At 37.5% G+C, this 22,418-nt stretch overlaps 1 protein-coding gene across 1 annotated transcript in view; it reads left to right on the top strand.

Annotated features, from left to right (window-relative positions):
* Window positions 1-21,340, top strand: part of TMC1 (transmembrane channel like 1) — a 72,673-nt gene extending 51,333 nt beyond the window's left edge. The window contains exons 12-20 of the mRNA XM_069776075.1: window positions 3,389-3,568; window positions 3,788-3,940; window positions 5,348-5,476; window positions 9,895-9,962; window positions 12,780-13,019; window positions 15,583-15,708; window positions 17,383-17,461; window positions 17,557-17,692; window positions 18,640-21,340. Of these exons, the coding sequence (XP_069632176.1) occupies window positions 3,389-3,568; window positions 3,788-3,940; window positions 5,348-5,476; window positions 9,895-9,962; window positions 12,780-13,019; window positions 15,583-15,708; window positions 17,383-17,461; window positions 17,557-17,692; window positions 18,640-18,908 (1,380 nt within the window). The 3' untranslated portion in view covers window positions 18,909-21,340. The remainder of the gene's footprint in view (window positions 1-3,388; window positions 3,569-3,787; window positions 3,941-5,347; window positions 5,477-9,894; window positions 9,963-12,779; window positions 13,020-15,582; window positions 15,709-17,382; window positions 17,462-17,556; window positions 17,693-18,639) is intronic.
* Window positions 21,341-22,418: the final 1,078 nt, after the last annotated feature.

Genomic DNA, 22,418 nt, shown 5'->3' with positions numbered 1-22,418 from the left:
CTAAAAAGTATAAAGATAATATATCTATGAAACTATATGAGAAATGTTTATGCTTTTGAAATATAGAACCCATCATAGTTTTTGGATTTTGAAAACTCAATGTGCTCATTTGTCTCAGTAAAACATTGCATTTTTCCTTGTAATAATTTCTCACTTTTCAGCTTTGCAAGTTTCTGTGCCTCATTTCACATCTTATCTTAATAATATCTTTCCTCCAGAATAAGAAATGCTCTTGAGATGGGGAGCATGAATAGTCAAGGCATGGAAAAATGCAGATAGAAAGCAAATCAGAAAGAATATGCTTGCGTCAGATAAGTGGTAAAAAAGGCAGAACATAACACAAATACAGAAGATATTGAATGTTCAGGAGAAAGAAAAGCAGTGACTTCTGTCCTGCCTCTCCCATGCAGCAGCAAGGAAACTTTTAATAAAGTTACCAGGTACTATGTCTAAAACTGCCCAAAGAACATAACTTTTCTTCCAAAATACATATTCACTATGTCTTCCAGTATGAGAACTAAGGACATTAAATTAATTGAGCAAAAGCTAGGTTCAGAAAAAGCAAAAGAGAAGGAATGGTAGATGGTGGGTGCCAGTGCACTTCTGACTGAAGGAAGACTGATCTAAGGCATGAAAAAGAAATCCTCTGGGGGCTGCTAAATATATAAAAAACACACCTGACTGACAAGTACCCAAACTGAATATAGTTGGAGTCTAGGACTTATTATTCATGTATGTTTGCCCTGTTGTTCAACCCTGGGCATCTGTTGGGCTAGGCCAACCCTTGGGGTGACTCAGGATATTTCCTCTTATGCACATATTTGTGTCTGGAACTTGCTGCCTCGGGAGGATATGACACACCAGAGCAAGTGAGGATTCTGATTTGAGATTCAGCAGTATCCCAACAGGACTGAAAGTTTCTATTGAAAAACAGGATATACAGCCTGTTCCAATAAGTTTGAATTTTGAGAGTTCAGGATTGGTCATGTTGGCTGTAGGTGACTCCTGCAGCTTTACCATCTTGGGCCATATTGGGCATAAAGTCTTTGGTTTGATGGTGACTGAGACAATATGTGTTATAAACTATGTTAGATATATCAAAGACTTTAAGATAAAAAAGTTTACACAGTTCATTATTAAGAAAAAATAACCAATATTTTGGTCACCAACAACTCATCACTTTCTAGAAGTACCAAAAAGTAGGAATATCCACAATTCTCATAAGAAAAAAATTATTCAAAGCATTAATGTATGAAACCCAACACAGCTGTTAATAAAATGAGGTAAAAGATGGCAGAGGATTCAAATATAAATTCTGCCCTTTTCAGTTATAAACCCAAGTGCTGCAAGAGATGATAGCTACAAGTTTTTGGTTGGTTGTTTCTTTTTTGAGTGTTATGAGGTAACAGTGACTTCTTGTTATTTTAACAAGGTAATCCTTGTTACAAATAACACTTTCTAAATACATAGGAAACATCAGTGAATTCCTGTACTCATTTAACACCACCCCTCCCATCTTACAGGGTGCCACAAGCCATGCACAGGATGCAATACTGATTGCCTACAAATGCAAAAATCCAGTAATTAGCCCTAGAACTCATTAAAAACCAAGGCTAGAAAACCAGCAGAAAGCAAGCCATTTATTTCTTTGCTTTAAGAACAGCAGTCACATAGATGAAACTTTTTAAGAGTGGGAATGTACATATTTGTAAGTGAGTGAATTTATTTGTTGGCATAGTGCCTTTCTTCTGCCATATTAATTCTGAGAGGCAAGAGCAGTCCTGACTCTCTCAGTAGCAGGAATTTAGAAATCTATTAAAATTTATAATAGTTCTAGCAAAATGGATTCCAGCATGGTTGAGAAATGCTAGTTTCAGACCAACTGGAAGACCAGAATTGTGTGAACAATTACATTTTTTTGTGACCAAATAAATTATTTTTACTTAATTGTTTTAATATGAGCCATCTCAAATAAACATCTTTGTGTTTTCCAACAACCTTTGTGACTTAGACTGAGCCAATTGTTTCTGTTTCTTGTTTGTTATTTTTAGTCCCTTAAAGGCACACTTTTTGTAATGCAATTTTATTTTAAATTTAAATTGAATAACTGCACTCTTAAACTTTTTCAATTATTTTCATTTTTGGCTGACACAATGAATTAGAACAAAAAGGTTCAGGTAGACTTGAAAAAATTTTCAGCAATCACTTAGGAATGTTACATTACTAGAATGCCTCACTTTGTAGAATTTATAAGCTATGTTGTATTTCAAACTTTCTATAAAAGCTAGTTATCTGTATTTCTCAGTTTGCTTTCAGTAAACTTGTTCCATTTCCATATTGCTAAGATGATGAGTTAATCTTACTAGAGGTTTCTAAGAAAATCATACAGAAAGAAGCATGGCTGATCTGAATTTGCTTATGCAGTGAGCATATGAGATCTGAGATAGACTAGAGAGCTGGGCAATCACCAACCATGCAAAATTTAACAAGAGCAAGTGCTGGATTCTCCACCTGGGACAGGGCAATCCTAGTTATACGTACAAACTAGGGGATGAGAGGCTGGAGAGCAGCTCCACAGAAATAGATCTGGTGATTTGGGTTGATGGCAAGTTGAATATGAGTCAACAGTGTGCCCTGGCAGCCAAAAGGGCCAACTGCCTGCTGGGGTGCATCAAGCACAGCATCGCTAGCCAGTCAAGGGAGGTGATTGTCCCACTCTACACCTCACTGGTGAGGCCCCACCTTGAGTTCTGTGGGCAGTTTGGGCACCTCAATATAAGAAGGACATCAGACTATTAAAAGCATGTCCAGAGGAGGGAGACCAAGATGGTGAAAGGCCTTGAGTGCAAAATTTCTGAGGAGCAACTGAGGTCATTTGGCTAGTTCACCTTGGAGAAGAGAAGGCTGAGGGGTGACCTCCTCACAGTCTACAACTTCCTCATAGGGGGACAGTGGAGGGGGAGTTGCTGATGTCCTCTTTCTGGACACGAGGAGATGGAATGAAACTGTGTCAGGGGAAGTTCAGATTGGACATTAGGAAAAGGTCTTCACAGAGAGAGTGGTGGTCACTGGAACAGGCTCCCCAGGGAAGTGGTCACAGCCCCAAGCCTGTCGGAGTTCAAAGAGTGTCTGGACAACAGTCTTAATCATATGGCTTAGTATGGCTTATCTCATATATCCATCTGCAGTAGATTGCAACTGGCTTTTCAGCCCTTTCTTCCTTTGTGAAAACATCTTGTGACTCCCAAAGTGAATTTTGTTTTTCATTAAATCAAAAAAAATATAAAAAGTAGTAATGGAAGCACACCCTCCGCACAAACTAATGACAACAAAAGAACTTGCCTCTAACATTTAATGTGAACTTTTAATTTTCTTTCCCCCCTTTCAGGTGAACATGGTTATGTCACTTTTAGGAATGTTCTGTCCAACTTTATTTGATGTAATCAGTTCTCTGGAAAACTACCACCCTCGAATAGCTCTAAGATGGCAGCTGGGACGAATCTTTGCTCTTTTTCTTGGCAATCTCTACACTTTCATTATTGCCCTAATGGATGAAATCAATCTCAAGGCAAGCTATTTACTTCCCTTCACTATTTTTAACATGTAGCTGGGCAAGGATGAGGATTTCCAGCGAGTCACAGACATGTCAGCGAAAGATGTTCTTTTCTTTCGGTACTGTAAATCACGTCCATGCCTGAGCTGGTAATGGGATTCTTGGAGTAGAAAAGGTTGAGTTGGTAACAAGCTCATGTTGTTTTTTTTTTCCCCAAATTATTTCTTTACTTAGTTGGAAGAAGAAAAGATAGTCAAGTATAACATGTCAATATGGGAAGCCAATCTGTACAATGGTACTATTCCAGAAAATTCGACTGCTCCTCCAATACAGGTAGACCCTGCAGATGTCCCCAGAGGGCCATGCTGGGAAACAATGGTAGGACAGGTAATGTAACTGCTTTGAACTCATATTTGAAAACAGGTCATAGTCTGTTACAAGATATGATATCTAAACCATCTTTATTTCTGCTAATAAGTGGCATTAAGGTGGGAAAATGTGAGGAAAAGCAGATGTGGGACTTTTTCTTGCACTAAAAAGTTAAGAAAAAATTATATAATTTCTTTGGACCTTGTCTAGCCAAGAATTCTTTCTCCTGGTAGTTGACAGCATTGAAAGTATTTCTTTTTTTCTGCTCCTTTTTGCTATTTTCTTCATTTACTTTCCTCTTCCTCATCCTATCTTTGTATTGCAAAACCTGTTTAGCAATTTTGAAAAGTTGGGTTCATTACAACCCCTAATAAATGTGGTAATTGTTATTAGAATTTTGATCAGGCAATATCAGTTTGTAGCTACAACAGACCTGTAGAAAAGATTAAAAAAAAGAGTACCTCAACAAGGAAGTGTGTATAAGATAGCTCTTACAGAAGTGTGATTTTGAGAAAGCAGCTCCATCTTTAGGCAAGTAAGATGATGCAAAAGAACAGTCATGGTTTAATAGTAAATCTGCTCAGTCATTTTATTTGATTTAGTTGAACATTTATTCTTATTGACCTATTAATATAAAATATAATTTCCAAAGAATTTTCTAACATCCCTGTTTCCTCTATTTGTTCATACCCCTTTGTTGTTGTTTTGTGCACGAGAATGAATTCACCACTGAATCACAACTTTTGCTATTGCTCCATCACTCTGACAATCTCACCTTCTGACTGAATAAATCACCAGCAGGGAGCAGACAGGCAGGAAAAACAGCCCCTCTATTCTTTTCACTGATGTGGAATAATAAGCTAAGAACACTAAGAGCTCATCACTGCACTAACCTTCTCTTGAATTTCAGATTAGGGAGAGTAATAGCCTTTTGGGCTATTGGGGTAAGGCCTGTTACAGTAGGGTTTAGTGGGACTTGCTAAACTAAAGTAGAGGAGTGAGGGTTTCCATTAGGATTTTCTTCTTTTTTTTTTCATATTCATTGGGAGGTGGTGCTCCTTGAGAAAGAAAACCATTCACTTTTTTTTTTTTTGATCTTCCCAAAGTCAAAGGGATCAAAAGCAGTTTAAGATATCAGCTCAGATTTCTGTTACAGCAGCAATCTTGGCTGGAAGCCTTTCCCAGTCTAATCACACCCTGGAAGTCTCATCTGATAATATGAGCACAAATTAGAGCAAAGGATACCTCTAGCAAATGAGGGGCAGTTTTTCTCCTGGCATTTTTCAGAATCGGTGAATGTAAAGGAGGAGCAGAGTCTTCCATGAAGCAGGGTAAGCATAATTAGGGATCTAGTCCAATATTTCACTACTAGTATAATTATTAATTGCTTAAATATATTCTTAAAAGAAAATATTGCTCTAACAGGAATTCGTGCGGCTGACAGTCTCCGACACGATGACAACATACATCACAATTCTTATTGGCGATTTCTTGAGAGCTGTCTTTGTTAGGTTTTTCAATTACTGCTGGTGCTGGGACTTGGAGTATGGATTTGTAAGTATCTTGTTTGCTATTTTAAATGTCTTTTTCAGATTATCACTTCATATTTTTGTAATAAGTTACGTTTTCCTTTCAATCCTACAAAGTTAACAGTTAGCTAGACACATCACCTTCAAAATCCATGAACAACATTGTGTTAGTTTTTCTCAGAATTTCCTTATGTCTTAATATGTGTCTTATTCTTCATACTTTGGTAACTTTAGGAAATGTTTGTTTTGTTTTTTTCTCATTTGATTGTGTAAGAAAACTGGGTACACATTTTTCACACATTTCCAATTTGAAGACTCATTCCCTGTTCCACAGAATACAATCTCATTGATTTCTACAGGATTTTGGACAGGGTCTTCTAGCACACAGTGTTTGTGGAGAAAAATAGGAAATAACTTGTTCTAGAAATCTTATTATTTATATATTTTTTGCTAGAATTAGTTTAGCTGAAATAAAGTTAGTAATTCCCATAACTTAAGTGGGTGTAGAGCTCTTCACTTGGGAGTTGAGTCTTTCACTCTTTTACACAGGTCTGAGCTAGTTTAACTTAGCCAGCTAAGATACCTACACTGTAAAGTCTGATGTTGCTTTTTCACCTGTTAAGTAGTAGTCAGCATTCCGGCAAAGCTTGTGAAGCTCCTGAAGCCTCTTTTATACTTACTGAGAGGTATGGAAAAGAGCTAAGCCATTTAAAGCTATCTTGGGTACACCTGCATAAACAGCCATTGTAGCTGTTCTGCCATTCTTTTGTCCTCCTTTCCTCAAAATTTTACCTTCATATGTGTACAAATTTCTTGTTTTACTAAAAAGACCCTCTCAGGAAATGATAGTTTTCCAGAAGAAGAGAAAGTTTTGGTGTTTGCTATAGAAAACCACTTTTCTGGTATAGCAATTTCATTGCTACTGGCTGGCTCCTATGGAGTTTTGGCCTTTATAGCAAGGTTCAGGTTTCTACCTGTCAATTCCACGGTGTGTCTCAAACAGGACTGGTGTAGGGCTGAAGACAAAGACTACCAGCTGGCCAGGCTGTGGAAAAACAAGCTGTAACCCTTGCAATATCAAAATCAAATGCAGGAACTTGAATACAGCATGGGCAGAGAGCCAGCACAACAGTGGAACCATATATTTTCATATACTTAAGTGGCATCTGGAGCTTCCTCACATTTTCAGATGTTCCACAGCCATCGCAATAGCTAAGGCTGGATGTGGAGAACACATGAATCATTGTAGCCAGTGCTACATCTGACAGGAAATAGCTCAGACATTGTATTTTCCAAAGATGTTGAAGTGATAGCTTGGATCTTTTCCCTGTCAGGATATCCACGATCAATGAAAGAGCCTGAATGAATGTAAGCCTGAAACCAATTCTGAAGACTGTAGGATAGACTTTTTACCTAGGATGATGTCGTGGTTTAACCCCAGCCAGCAGCTAAGCACCACGCAGTGGGATGGGGGAGAAAATCAGGAAAAGAAGTAAAACTCGTGGGTTGAGATAAGAACGGTTTAATAGAACAGAAAAGAAGAAACTAATAATGGTAATGATAACACCAATAAAATGACAACAGTAGTAATAAAAGGATTGTAATGTACAAATGATGCGTAGGGCAATTGATCACCACCCGCCGACCGATACCCAGCCAGTCCCCCAGCAGCAAATCCTTGCCCCCCACTTCCCAGTTCCTAAACTAGATGGGATGTCCCATGGTATGGAATATACTGTTGGCCAGTTTGGGTCAGGTGCCCTGGCTGGGCATGAGAAGCTGAAAAATCCTTGACTATAGTCTAAACACTGCTTGGCAACAACTGAAAACATCAGTGTTATCAACATTCTTCACATACTGAACTCAAAACATAGCACTGTACCAGCTACTAGGAAGACAGTTAACTCTATCCCAGCTGAAACCAGGACAGATGATACGGCTTCCATCTGGGCTTCCTGAAGCCTCTTCTCTCTTGCTACTTACTCTGAATCAGCTGTCTCTTATGCAGGGACTTTTTGTTGCATGACCTGACCAACCACAGGTGTCTAGTGCTGTTTGAATGACCCTGGGTATCCAGAATAGCTGGCTGGGGCTGCTAGATGTATTTTTTTGTGAGATACCTGCAAGTCTCCCAGTGTTGGGAGCCGAACAGTGAACTGTAGGACAGCTTGACTTGAACTGGGAGTGCCAGCTGTCAAGTTAAGATGCATACATTCATCCATTAACACTTCAGACTTAATTTTTGCTCTTTGTTTTTTGTTACCAGTATGGATGTTAATGGAATATAAACAGTAATTCAATCAATAGAACAGAGCCTATAAAGGAAGGAGCTTTAATGAAGGGTCTGGACTAAAGAGCTGCACAGATGCCATCCTTCTTTCTAGCCATTTACCCATATAAAAAGTAAAGAACATAGAGAGAGGTGATAAGCAGTGAGAGTGAACCTCACAGACCACACACAAGGGCTTCAACACTGTTAATGGAAGCTGTGGCATGTTTATCCAGCAATGAGGGTACACTTATTTCCATGATCAATTATTGTTCTCAAACTGTCAACAACACATCTGCTGGTAGAGGATGCTAAAACCAATTTATTATTGACATTTTTATTTGGCAGTATATAAGAAGGCTATAATGGTCTGGTCCATTATGGTCCTCAGGTCCAGTAGGCTGCCTGAAACAACAGCCAGAAGTGGATGTGCAAACTGGAAATCACTGAATTTCTGGAAATATCTGAGCTTAAAATCTTCCCTAGGAAGTAGCTGTACCTGTGTCTCTGTGGTTAGTGGCCATGATATACTTATCATCCATTAATTTTTAAACTTTTTTAATACCCTAAATATTTTTGACAACCAAAATGTCCTTTGGCAAAGAATTCCAGAAGTTAACTTGCATGTTGTGTGGAAAAACACTTCATTTTGTTTGTTTAAAAATTAAAATTCAAATTATTTTATTTCTTAATGCTAGCCCCTATGTTAGGAAGAACAGTCACACATTATTTGAGTCCATATGATCCTGTTCATCTCTCTATGTCACTTATGAAATTCTATCCCTCTATACAGCCCTCCTTAGTCAACTGCTTTCCAAGTTGAATACTAGTAATCTATTTAATCTTTCCTCATATGGAAGCAGATTCATAAATACATGCAACATAAATATAGAAGTTTGCTGTAAACATTTACGTATATACACAAAACTACACAGAAAGAGTGTAGGGGCTCCAAATATTCCGACATTATAACATAGTACAATTCAAAATTGTGACTTTAATTGGTGATTTTAATAGAACAACTTTGTCTTGGTTCAGCCATATAGGAATAGTTATTTTTGTATCTCATGTTCCTTTCTCCATCTATCAGTCATCTATGTAATTAATACCTGCAAGACACACATTATTCATCATCTTTTTGTCCACCCACTATGATGAATCGTGCAAGTCACTGGCTATGGTGTAGCAAAACTCTCTTTTATCAGAAAGCTGATTAAACAAAATCTTGTGATGATGCAAAACTATTTGAATAATATGCACGAATCAGAAATTTAGGTGTAATCCAAAAGTTTACAGCCACAATTTCTTATCAAGAAAGTTTTGTTCTGGTGCATATGCACACAAACAAATATGTATATGTGTATTTCAATCAACGCTCAAATACATTGTATTCAGTGTTTGCAGATGGAAGTGTTCATGAATTAGAGACTAATTAGTAGGGTAAAAGAGAAAATGTGGAAATGATTAAAGATTTGGAAAACCAGAATAAAAGAGTCAGATGAATAGTTCAGAAATATAAGAGTAAAGAATTATTTGTTTACATTATGTATGTGTCTGTACTGGAAACAAAAAAGTATGATACAGTGCTATCTTCAGCAGACAAAGTGATAATGAGACACCATGGCTCAATCTTGAAGTAAAAATTAGAATCAAACACAATTAAATTAGAAATAAGATATTCATATTAAGCAGGGAAGACAAAGATTGGCAATATCTATCAGTGCTCAAAAAGAATCTTTCAACAGTAACTCTTAAAATATGAAAGACAGTGTTATAGTTCAAACAGAAATTAAATCACAGCAGCCTTATGGCTGGTACTGTATTAAAGGACACATTAGATGACCACCACTAGCCACTTCAATGGAAAATTTATTAACTGTTTATTTTAAAAGTTACCTAGTACCCAGAACTATTTTTAATTCTCCATTAGCACCTTCCTCAGAACAAATCTCAGAAAGATTTTCAGTAAAATACAGCAAGCTGTATTAAAGTCTGCCTGTTGGCCCTTAGTCATATTAATTTGTTTCATGATTCACTGATACGATGTGACAAAAGGCCTTACAACACAATGCCAGTATGCTGCTGCTGTTGGAAGCAACAGTTTTAACCTACTGTAAGTCATCTTAAAACCCTTTGTGCAAACTTAATGAAAGCATCTGTATTATTTCTTTCAGCCATCATATTCTGAGTTTGATATAAGTGGAAATGTGCTGGGACTGATCTTTAACCAAGGCATGATCTGGTAGGTGTGGCAAAGCATGTTGCATCTGCAGGACTGCAGGATTTAGCTGTATCTGTGAAAGAGTCTTCTGAAATTCTGATCCTGTCCCATTGCTTTAGTTTGATGGAAGTGTAATCCAATATATATCAAACTCTGGTACGCTGCAATCAGTGGGACTACTTCAAAACTAGTTCTGGGCTAAGATTATGAGACCAGATGCATCAGGATTTTGCAATAAGCTGGTAAGACCAACCAATAAAAAGCTGTGTAGATGACTTACCTTTTTTTGACTGACTGCTTGCTAGAGCAAGCACCTGTCCTGTCCTGTTTTGCTTTGAATTTCAGCCTTTCAAAATACTTTACCACTCTTTCCCCACACATCCTGTGAAAAAAGGCCTTAAAACAAAAGTATGTACACTTATCTGTGCAGGCATGTGAACGTGCATAAAATGCTTCTGCTGCACTGTTAGCCCTTAGCTCTAGAGAAGAGGTCTGTTTCATCCCATTTTTGGACTTTACACCAGAGGTAAAGAATACCAGTGTGTAGAGCCCTCATGCAAGACACTCAGTCTTCCTCAGGAACTGTCCTCCTCAAGCACTGTTGACTTCTCAAAGTAAATTGTTGCTAAGGCCTAATTTTTCACCTTTAATATGACTTTGCTGATCCGACTTTCTGCTTGGTGAACGTCCTCACTTCTGTAAAGCCAAAGGTTGTGTGCTCTGTGCATGTCAAAGAAATGCAGCAGAAATATGGCAAAGAAAGAGGCTGTAAATATCTTAGAGTCCCCGCAACCAAACCCTGTTGGGGGGATGCACCGAGGGCCCCAACAGCAGCACTCTGGGCTTGCTCAGAAGGAGGGTATAATGCTGGGGTTGAGCATGGCACCACCTATGGCTTTGTAGTGATGGCATGCCATAAGAGTGTGGCTGGAGGGAGTTCAGACCTGCTGCTGGCATGTGGAGCACCTATATTGTGTGCTGCAACTTAGAAAAGCTGCTTAGCTTTCCAATTCACATCTTGCTATCTGCCTTAGGACTGGCATTCTAATTTCTGATGAGAAACATTTCTAAGGCTGCTGTTCATCAAAATGATGAGACTGCAGCATAAACATAAACTCTCCTTGCAATTTTATACACAACTGATGGCACTCATACTTTCTACTGCTGTAATTAACACTTTGGAAGATAGGTTGGAAATCATTCTCTACCTGAGAGGTGTTGAGGACTGGGTGAGGGAGTCAATTCCTGATTATTCTCTAACGAAACTTCTATACCTACTTATCATTTTTATACTTAATTACATGTACAGACTCTGTGCACTTATAAGCTGCCATGACCCAATATGCACATTCTGGCACAGAAACTGTGACTTGTGCTTTTGTGATGCTATTTAGATACAGCATCCTTTGGTTTACTGCTTATTGGAGGGTTGGGACCACATTTATACGCTAATTGATATTTGCAGGGCTGAGTAAGGCACTAGAGGTGTAGTGTTTTTCAAAATAATGTCTGATGATTTAAACTGAACCAAATACATCAGATGAGTAAAAAAGGGTAGATTGACTTATAATAAACATACACTGCCAAAACCATGTTTATCATTAATACATAGGATAAATCAGTTTCTGTTTCATCTGAGCTTTACAAATTCTAGTGCACATGTTCATGCTCATCTGAAACAGACTAAAAAAATGTTTCAGGTGCAGCTGGTAAGCTGGCACTATCACATAGCTAGAAAGGATACAAGAGGCATGTATATGTGCATTTATTTTTGTGTACAAGACAGAGACCACGTGGTTAGGAAAACTCTCTTCTCCTTCTCTGTTTTCACAAAGCAAGTGGGATGCAAATCATTTGCAAGTCTTCTTTATATTAATAAGCTTTGGCAAGAATTTGTTTACCATATAATAAATGTTATACTGAAATATGATAATGGCCATAAGTTACCCAGATTCTGAACTTGTTGAAATTGAGGGGTATTTAGCAACTGATTTCCATGAGAGTAAGGAACAGAGGCATGAGGTGCTCTCTCCCTTTGACTGTAAGACTAGCAAACCCTTCGTCTTATCACTGAAGATATATGAAAAGAGACAGAAGAGATATTAATATAACAGAGAAACTGAGGCACTCAGAGGCAAAGCAGCTCAGCCCTTTGTCACCTGTACAATGATTAAGGAAAAAGTAGATTCCTGATCTCTTACATTCTAGATCATTTGACCAGGCAAATGAAAGTAATTGCTCTTCAATCAGCAGGGCACAAGAAACAAGGTGTGATAAAAATAAAATGGTCCCAACTGTTTCAGTGTCATAACCATGCAACCATACATAATAAGGAAAAAACCAATATTTAACAGGATCAATAAACAGTTTGTTGGAATGAAGCACTAAACAATCACGATAACAGAAGTAAAACAATTGTCAAATAAGCAGAAATATCCTTCCTAAAATGGCGCTAGTATTTAAGAAAAATAATAAAGAATAAACTAGATTATTTTGGTAATACCTAGCTTTAGGACTATCCTTGTTTATAAAACACAAGTGAGACGCTACCTGAACTAAAGGGACAAAGTAAGAGTGGATAACATTTCATCAGATGATCATTTAATTTGCAGACAAAGAGGTCTTTGTAGCTTCTCTCCGTACATGTCCTACTCTTCTTAAAGCAAGACTGAAGAGACAAGACCAGTAAAAAAGTATAAAGATGGTTTTATGAACTTGATTTCTGAGTGCACAGTGTGTATGACTGCAAAGCACATTGACATAGGGAATGGCTGGCATATCTAGGAAGACAGAAATGCTACAAAAAAGTGGTTATTTTTTTTGTTGCTTCTTTTCTAGGATGGGATCTTTTTATGCTCCATGTCTCCCAGCAATCAATGTGTTCCGCCTCCACACTTCGATGTACTTGCAGTGCTGGGCAGTGATGTGCTGCAACGTCCCCCAAGAGAGGGTCTTCAAAGCTTCCAGATCCAATAACTTCTACATGGCCATGCTGCTTTTCATCCTCTTTCTCTCTACACTGCCTGCTGTGTACACCATTGTTTCCATCCCACCATCTTTTGACTGTGGTCCTTTCAGGTTTTTTGCATTTTACATCCATCCTTTGTTGTTGGTGTAATGTACTGCATCATCACATCACAGTGAATGATGCAGTAATGAAAAACAGTGTTAGCACCTGATAGGCTAAGTGTTTAATTATGGATAATTCCTGAAGCTGGAATCCTAGAAAATTGAGTAATTCTTTGGAAAGATTTATCTGAAGTGTAGAGTAGAATATATTTTCTTTTAGTTAGTTGTAATGTAAAAAAATGTCATTACTGCTGTAATTAAGCCAGAAATTATTCTTAAGAAGTAGACCAGTGACCTGTTATGCATCTCTGGTCTGCTGGCTTGAGAGCCATGACTTTCAAGAAATGTCTGCACATGCCTTGTAGGAAGGGCATATCAGAACGTATGGTGGTGTGCTAAATATATGGTGGTGTAGTCTTTGACTGCTGTGACTCTCTCCAGCTGACACAGTATTCCATGCATCTGTATTACCACTGTGATGATGATTCTGTTTCTTCAGTCTTCAAGACCTCAACATTCATTAGCCCCTTCTAAAAACTTAGGCCTGCCTTGCCTGTGGAAACATGTGCCTTACATTCAAGCTAGCTTAGATGTTGCCACATCTTCTCCTTCTGTGCACACTACCTGGAAAGTCCAGGGCCATTTCTATCATCTTTACTTGGCAGGTAGCATGACATCAACTATAATGAATACACAACAACACTCAATATATGAAATTAAAAATTTTTAAAGACTTTTGTCTTTGGTTTTGAACAAAGTATTAGCAAAGAAAGAGTAGGAGAATAGTAAAAAAGACATCCTGATTCCAATAAAAGGTTTGAATAATACATTACTGTTGTGAGTAAAATGATATCTGCATAATCCCCAGTGCACTTTGTAAAGGAGCAGAAGTCTTGCCACATTAGCTTTGGCCAAAGGCAAAATATCTGGGAGATAGTTTCCAGCCACCTGCAATAGTCGCAGTCACCTAAGAGGGAGAATTGCATGTCATGCCAAAATTTCTGATGAGACAGAAAATTGCTTTAATTTATGGAAGCATGATAACAAAGCAAGTGATGCAAAGTAAAGGGTTTTTTTGAGTCATAGCAAACAAAGTACAGAGGGAGACATCTGGAGTCAGATCTGAGTAGCTGCAGTTACTAATTGAATATTACTGAAATGGCAGGATTACTGTTGAAAATGAGAAAGATAATAGTGCCTGCAACTTTTTCTCTGTCAAATGCAGAGATACTCTGTTCTTCATAAAAAGTGTGAAATATTCAATGTAACTTTTAATAGGGGAGGATTTGAAACTAATGAAGGTTCTTTCAAGCTGAGTATAGGTAATATTACTATTGAACAGCCAGTAGATAAATACTGGTAGTGCATGGCTTTATATTAAAAAAAAAAACCCCAACAAACCAAACCCCACTTTCCTGTTGGTAACTCACTGTCTCATCTATTATGAAACTTCTGATTTGTTGGGGGTTATTTTTCCTTCTTTTTTTTTTTTTTTTTTTTTTTTTATCTGTCATTAAAGGCAACAAACACAAATCAACAGAGACTTGCCCGGAGTAGGGAAGCTGGGACAGAATTAGCAAAGTTGCAACAGAATAAGCTTTGTGTGTGCTGGGGAAAAGATAAGGAGAGCACAGAGTGGAATTTCTCATCTACCATGGGTGGGTAGGGGAAGTGGAGAAAAAGAATTGGTCTGAAGAATTCTCCCCACAGCCTTTTTAGATTACCAGGAAGGTTGTCAGAAATGCTTTACAAGAACTGAAAAGAGGTGACAGGAGACCTCAATGACTGGAATATCAGGTGGCAATTTTGTGACAATTCCTTCAACCAATTAAAACTACCAATTAGTATCAATACATATAAAGACCTATTTTGCTGGTATTGTTCAGGTAAAAAACTTCAAACTCTATATTGTGATGTGCAGCCAAAAGCAAAATAAACAGGAAGCGACTTTTGGAACATCCATTAAAATGCTTCTGCAAGAAAAACTTAATGTTAATGGTCTAGGGAGAAAATACTTTCTAGATAAACTGGCCATGGAACAATTATGCATGAAGGTTATTAGATTGCTGTAACAATAACAAAATTCTCCTAAACCACAGCCACTGGCTTCTATAGCATTGGTATATGGCAGAGAGAGGAGAATTAGGCTGAACACTCCTGGATGGAAACTAATTGCAAGCAGAGCAGTTTTTGCTTATCAACCATAAAAAGGTGGGATTTGAATTTTTCACCAGGAATTCATAGAGCACAAATTGCACTTCACTCTTTGGTTGGTGGCATGAAGTTCACAACACGGTACACTGATTCTTTGAGGAGTAATCTTGGTGGTAACTGCAGGCAAAATCTATTAGCATACGATAAAAATATTGGTGTCCATTTCCCCCCTTAAAATACATAAATGCTCTTTTAAATAATATTCCTTTCAAACTGTCAAGTTTTAAATAATGTAAACATATAGTTCATTGACTTATTCCCAGGTTTGATGTGATGTGATTAACATATATTCATACTACTGCATTGACAATGTCATAATATTTGTGTGTGATATATTGTCAACTTTTCTGTTTAATAGTGGGAAGACTAGAATGTTTGAAGTCATATCAGAAACTCTGGAGCATGACTTCCCTTCCTGGTTCGGGAAGGTATTTGGTTATGCCTCTAACCCTGGACTCATCCTACCTTTTATATTGCTGATGGTGTACGTATACAATATTAACTCAAAGTTTGCTTAATCTAAGGTCTGTTAAGTTTCTTTCACTCTGAATCTTCATTGTGTGAATATTTAATTAAATACAGTCCTGATTGCCCTATGGTGAGGGACCTAAACAATTCACAAGCCTTTTATTTCATGATGATTAATATGCCTTTGAACAAGGGGTAATATCTCTTTTTTGTTCAATGGCTTTCTTTTTGGTCTTGTTATTGCTTTTCAAAAAAGTTGTTGTTGCCACAATAACGGCAAAGCTATTAAAAGGCAAAAGCCTATAGGGGATCTGAAATACTGTGACTTTTATCAGCTTGTCCAGTAGGCAGAACAACGTATCATAAATCCTTAGCAAGTTTAATAGAAACATGACCACCAAGAAGCAGAGTTATTTGTCAGTAACTTTCAGTGAGTGATCTTCAGTGCCTTGGCCTTTCCTTGATAAACCAAGTACTCTATGGTGCTGGGACAGAAGTGTGAGACAGGGTGTTGGAGACTTTATGACATAGGGCTAGTAGAGATTTTTTGTAAGTCAGTACCTGGTAAAGAATAATGACCCCAGAATAGTCTTTCTCAGAGACTGTATTGAGTCCTGCTTTATAAAGGCATTTTAAACTGCTGTATACGTATATCGGATTATTTAGCATACTGCTGAACTAAAAGTTAATTCTATGTAGAGATGAGCTGGGATTTAACCCTCCATTGTAGAACTGCCAATAAATATAGAGAAGATTACAGAATACAATACAAACTGCAGAAAGATTTTACATGAGCAAAATGAAATTCTGAGATGAATTTTTTCCAAGGTTCACTTAACGTGAAATTCTATTTTAACTCTTGGCTAGAAAAACAAAGAATCCAGGCTGTCCTCTGAAATACATGATCAGCTCCTACAGATATTTTTTGAGCACTATTCTCTTCTTGGAATGGTCCAAGGCAGAGATACTGAAAATAAATAAAGAAAAGAAAAAAAAAAAGAAGGAAAATACAAGGCAAAATCAGGCAAAACAGAGAAAATAGCATATGCAGATTAATTATTTACTGCTTACATCAGTAAAAGACTTCATATCAGAATTTCTCTAATTAAGTCAGCATGGTGAAAAATATTAATTTCATAGAGTTATCAAAGAAGTAATACAATACACTGAAAAATGAAAATTGCATTATACAGTTATGTTTTTATTCAGTAGAAGGTGTAGGTCATAATTTAATACAAAAATGAAAACTTATGCTTTTGGCTGTTTTCTTGGCAGTACTTGAATTTGCCTATTGTATTAGTTCAAAAGCTTTTATAAATATGATTTACTCATTTTTAAGGTATGTCATACAAGTTAATTAACTTTTGTAAGTTATTCTTTAGAACACACTTCATAGTGAGTCATAGCTTTCTGGAACATCTTCCTTAACTACTGTAAGATTGCATGTAGAGTATTAAAAGACAGAATAATTTCTTTCAGCTTTTTTTGACCCTGAAATAACAGTGTCGTCTTCATACTGTAAGGAAGCACATTGTTTGCTGTCAAAATACTACTGCTGATTAGGCACGATAAATGAGGAAAATATACAGACTTTATATTAGCACAACTGTAGTTGTTGCTATAGGAAAGCTGTAAGAGTCTTTATATTTAAATCATTACATAACAATAAATTATTTTTCTTTAAATTTAGCTTGAGTATTTATTATCTCAACGCGACATCCAAATCCTACAAGGAAGCTAACTTGGAACTTAAAAAGAAGCTACAAAGTGTAAGAAATAAAGAATTACTGGTTTTCAGTTTTACTAAATATCAAAGAAGTTGTTCAGGTCACTGAAAGATGCCTTCTCTCTCCCCCCACATTAGCAAGCAGAAGAAAATAAAAGAAGAAATAAACAAAAGGCACAAAAATCAAATGAACAGGAGGAAAATCCATTTGAGACAGAACCACCGCAGCCAAAGCAAAAAGGAGGCAAGCAAGATGAACCCACTCCAAACCAAGGTAAAGACTGTTTTGAACTCCTCAGGATGAGGAATTAATATATGCCAGACCATAGTGTTCCTCACTATCTTGACTGTTTCCTTTGCCATAATCTCCTGAAAGAGATTCACAATACTGAATCACAAGTATTAGCCTAATCTCCAGTCCATTTTTCTTTCTTCAGCTCATTTAAGAAATACTGTAACATTATTCCATACCAGGCAACACCAAAATAAAAAACCCTGTAATACAGCTATAATGAATCGCAAGGTCCCAGTCCCATAAAAAAAACACTTAAAGCCTGGTCTGAACATCAGTGATCCCTCTTACCTATCACAAACCAAATCTTGCACCCTCCTATTATATTTTGTTGATCCAAGACTGCTCAGGACAATGTTTGTCCTCTGTGCCAGATTCACTGGGAGAAGGTATAGTGAGAACGCAGACTGGTAGCAACCCTTATCAGAAAGCCTAGCTTGGTCAGGCAGGTTTCAGTCTGTCCTGAAGGATTTTGCAGGCTGTTTCCTTTCCCCTGGACACTGCTAGACTTTCCCCATCATGCATGCATGTCATACAGCCAGTATAAGCTCACACCTAGCAGAGAAACACAAGAGTAGAGATGACTGTCTTTGGAAGAACCACGTGCAAGGCACATCTTCAGCATCAAAACCTGCCCACTTAACTCTGAAACAGCTACCTTTACCATCATTTATAGATGATATCTAAGTGCTAGCTACTTGGGAAAAGCCTCCACTTTCCTACACTCGGACCTTCAAGAAAGGACTGGAGAGAAAATACCGGTGCAAAGATCGTGAAGGTCCATAAACCCAGACTTCAGGCTGCTAGCAGGGGAGGCACCAGACTTTCCAGCACACTCTGGAGTGGACAGGTGGCTGCAGGATTTTCCTCTCAGGGGATTTCTGGTTTGCATGTTCATTTTTTAATTCTGTTCTCCAAACACATTTCAGACAACAAGAAAGGACAGGGTGGCAATGAGGCGAAGAAGACAGGCCAGCCACCTGAAGCCAGCTCCTCTCAGGCACTCCAGCATCCAGGCCCTGCCCCAAACGGCCACTATCCCCCCCAGAGCAGAGGAGGAAATCTTCCTCCCCCATCCATAGCTGTGACAAGGCCACCGGGGCCCAGGGGGTATGGAATGATGGGCTATCCACCTGGAAACCCACGCTTCCCAGGAGCGCAGCCAGGATTGCCCAGGGGCTCTGCCAACTACAGATAAGGAGCCTCAAGCACATTGTGATATGATGAAGGATGCTGAGGGACAGAAGAGTCATCCTAAACCCAAACACACTCCTGCAAGTGCAGAACCCTGCTGTGTTTATTCTAAATCTTCATGTGCATAGAAGTTACCCATGAGCTTCAGTTTTTGCAGGATGGGAGGCTTCAGAAGAAAACGTTGCATATATCTTTTTGCATTTGAAGGCATTGTACAAATGTGTTATCTGTGTCAATAGGTTACTAAACTTAGGGATTTTTATTGGAAGATATTTATTAGAAGAATGAAAAACCTTTTGTATTCAGTTGATTATTTTCTTAAAAGCCTGAAAGTGTGTCCCTAACATCTTTTCCTTTTTCTTAGAAGCACAGTTCACTGAAAACATAGCTTCCTACAAAGTGTGTGAGAGTCAGTTATATCTAAACACTGCATACAGCTTGTCTTCTGCAGGTCAGATATGCTTACCCAAAGATTTCAGATTTTACATGGGAAAACTAGGATCTTTCCAAAAACTGGATGATCACCTCTAAAGTCTTTGAGAAAGTATTAAAAAGGTAAAAGAAAACCAATATTCTGCCTGTTGTTATGAAGAAAATTTAACTCCTATTACAGTACCATTTTTAGCTAATAAGTTTTATCACATTCTGAAAGACTAAAAATAAATTTAAAAAATCAAAGTGGTGAAGAAATCTCTCCTGTGCAGAAAAACGTATTTGAGGATTAGAGGTAAGACAGTTATGCAATAATCTCCCCCAAGTACTCTGCAGGATTGTGTTATAGCACAGAGACTCTTATTATTGCATAAGATTATGTGCTGTATAATCTACTCTGGGAATTTATCATTGTATACTTGCATTGACGTCTATGGAGTCCATGTCGGAAAAGGTCCTTAGTCTGATAGGTCTTGTGGAAACACAGGATAGCTACGAGCCCATGCACAAGCTGATGTTACTTTTTCCAATGAGATAGCTTTATTTTTATGTCTGATTTTATGTCCTTGTCCAGAATTTGGGCCTTGATAATTATTTTTAAGACTCACAAGATTAATAACAACAAAATTAGTCAACCGACTCTTTTCTAAAAAATAAATATAATTCCATTGGGGGCCTTCTGTAAAATAGAGGTCCGTTTTGTACAGTGGAAAAACTTTAACCGTATCTCAGTATAAAAACCAGTCTGTGACATCACAAAACAACCTCCATGTAACTAAATTGTGGAACTTACTGAAAAAGGCTTACAGTATATACTATGTATCCCCATAAAACACAATGATCCAGATGCAATTTCCAGCTCCAGCAGTCTTTAACAATTGCCAAGACCTGGATGGGTAAAGCAAGGGAAAGTTCACTTTATACTTGACTTGACTCTGTACTGCTTCCATAAGCATCTGCTATCAGCTGGAGAGAAGATATTAGATCAATCAGACCTTAGTGGGCACCAGCATGGCTGTTCTGCATGTAAACACTAAGCACTGATAACGAAGTCAAGAGATAAGTGTATTGCAACAACTACAAGGGAGGGCCTTTTCCAGCTGACAGGCTGGAAATTTATTATTACTAGAGGAGAGGACAAATGAGTTAAGACTGGATCCCAAGACATGTCTGCATCCGGGGTGCAGCGAGTCTTGCATTTTATGTTACAGAAAGTACAGCTAAGTGCAGTGTAAGTTGTTTCATCTTTCTCAGATAAGATTTCTAATCTATGGACTTCAGACGTGGAAAAAGTACAGTAATTCAAACTGTCTATTAATCTAAAATCTTCTACTAACATGATTAATTTTTAAACTGCATATGTTTTTAGCCCAGAAACATAAGATTGTCAGTAGTCTTACTGCAGTTAAGCATGGGCCCCAGTGGTCTAAAGTGTCCATGTTTTTAAGGTAAACTTTTTCTAGAAGCTGGGATTGATCTGTCATGAGACACTGATTTGCATAGAGGTTTTAGCTCACTGTTTGTTAATATTTCATAACAACAAAAAAAAAAGTATATTCCTTATGAAAAGGAATATTGTTTATAGAAGTGAAGAAACTGATTTTAAAGATGTTTTGTGGCTTGGTGATCCATCTGATTTTTTCAAGGGGTGTTGGAATAAATTGGAGTTGTAAACTGGTTTTGATGCAGTCTGGTTCCCTGAAATGTAGAGGGAATTTTATGCTATGTACACAGATCTTAATAAGGATTCCTTGTTCTGTTAGGAGTGAAAATTTTCTGTGGGTATTAAAGGCTTTCTCATTATTAGCAAGCTTAGTATTTCATTCTGTGGGATTGCTTTACATCATGAATGGGAGAACGACACAGTAAGGAATTCACCAGCTGAAATTATTCTGAGGAACTTTCTGTTAGATCTGTATGCTGTATTGATTTTCAACAATAAAAGTGTTCTCAGAATGCACCTGTATATGCAGTGATGATCATTAATAGCCAAAATGAATAACAACAACAAGACACAGTTGCTCATGCCCTGTGATCAAGATCAGACTGCTGTGACTGAAAATGAAATATTTATTCTTATTCTTTGGTACTTCTAAGTAAAGGCCTTTCATCACTGTGTTTCATGAAGCTGTGCTTTCAATGCTTCCTAGCTTAGTTCTGCTTCATTGTCTGCAATCTTATTGATAACATAACATTGAGTTAGCTGACAAAATGTGATCTTATACATTTTAATGTTCTATACTAAGTCTACCTTTAGGAAATCATGCTGCTTACTTGGTAAAAGTAATTTTGAGATTGTTACAATAATTTTGCATGATCAGATTTCAAGTCGCATTTCCTTTCTGTACAACCTTTCTCTATGTCTCCTAAATTTTGAGTCTTTCAGTTAAAATTTTTTGTCTCTGCTTTTTTTTGAAAAAGCACCTCAAGCAACCTTCATTTGCTTACTCGCACAGCTACTCCTCTGTTTGATTCTTGTGCTGTGCTGAACAGCTAACAAATACTCCTGACAGTAGGAATAATACTTACTGTGATTCAAATCATGGCAAATGGTCTTACTTATAGAAACAAAATATATTTTGTTTTCATTGGTGACACCTATACCATTTTCTTTCTTCTATGTTTTCAGACCTGCAAATTGAGCTCTATTATGCATTTATTTTTAGTGAAATCAGGACTCAGAGCATCTTACCATGTCCCACATCTTCATCTGCACAATCTACATGCCATCTTCATAACATTTGGCTGAGCATTTAGTATAATGTTCTGTGTAATAAAAGCGCAATTCACTATATTAGTGTACTGGTACAGAGGGACCTTCAAAACATTTTGAAGTCCCTGCTAGAGATTTAATTTCTCACTGATCTGTGAAAATTATTATTACTGTAAAATGATGGTTATTGAACATATATCCCTTCTCCTATTTGTCTTTTTTCTGCTGTTGAATTAAATATTTTTACTCAGTGACAAAGTCCTACCCTGGGAGTGTGCAATGCTCTCAGATGAACAGGAAGCAAAAGGATGACAAGTCCTGTCTTGACTGAATTCACAACAAGTGAGAGACAGAACATTTTATAACATA

This window comes from Haliaeetus albicilla, chromosome Z (assembly GCF_947461875.1).
Source record: "Haliaeetus albicilla chromosome Z, bHalAlb1.1, whole genome shotgun sequence".
In the NCBI taxonomy this organism is placed as follows: domain Eukaryota; kingdom Metazoa; phylum Chordata; class Aves; order Accipitriformes; family Accipitridae; genus Haliaeetus; species Haliaeetus albicilla.
The sequence above is the reverse complement of the archived record's forward strand: the minus strand, read 5'-3'. Positions and strand labels throughout refer to the sequence as shown.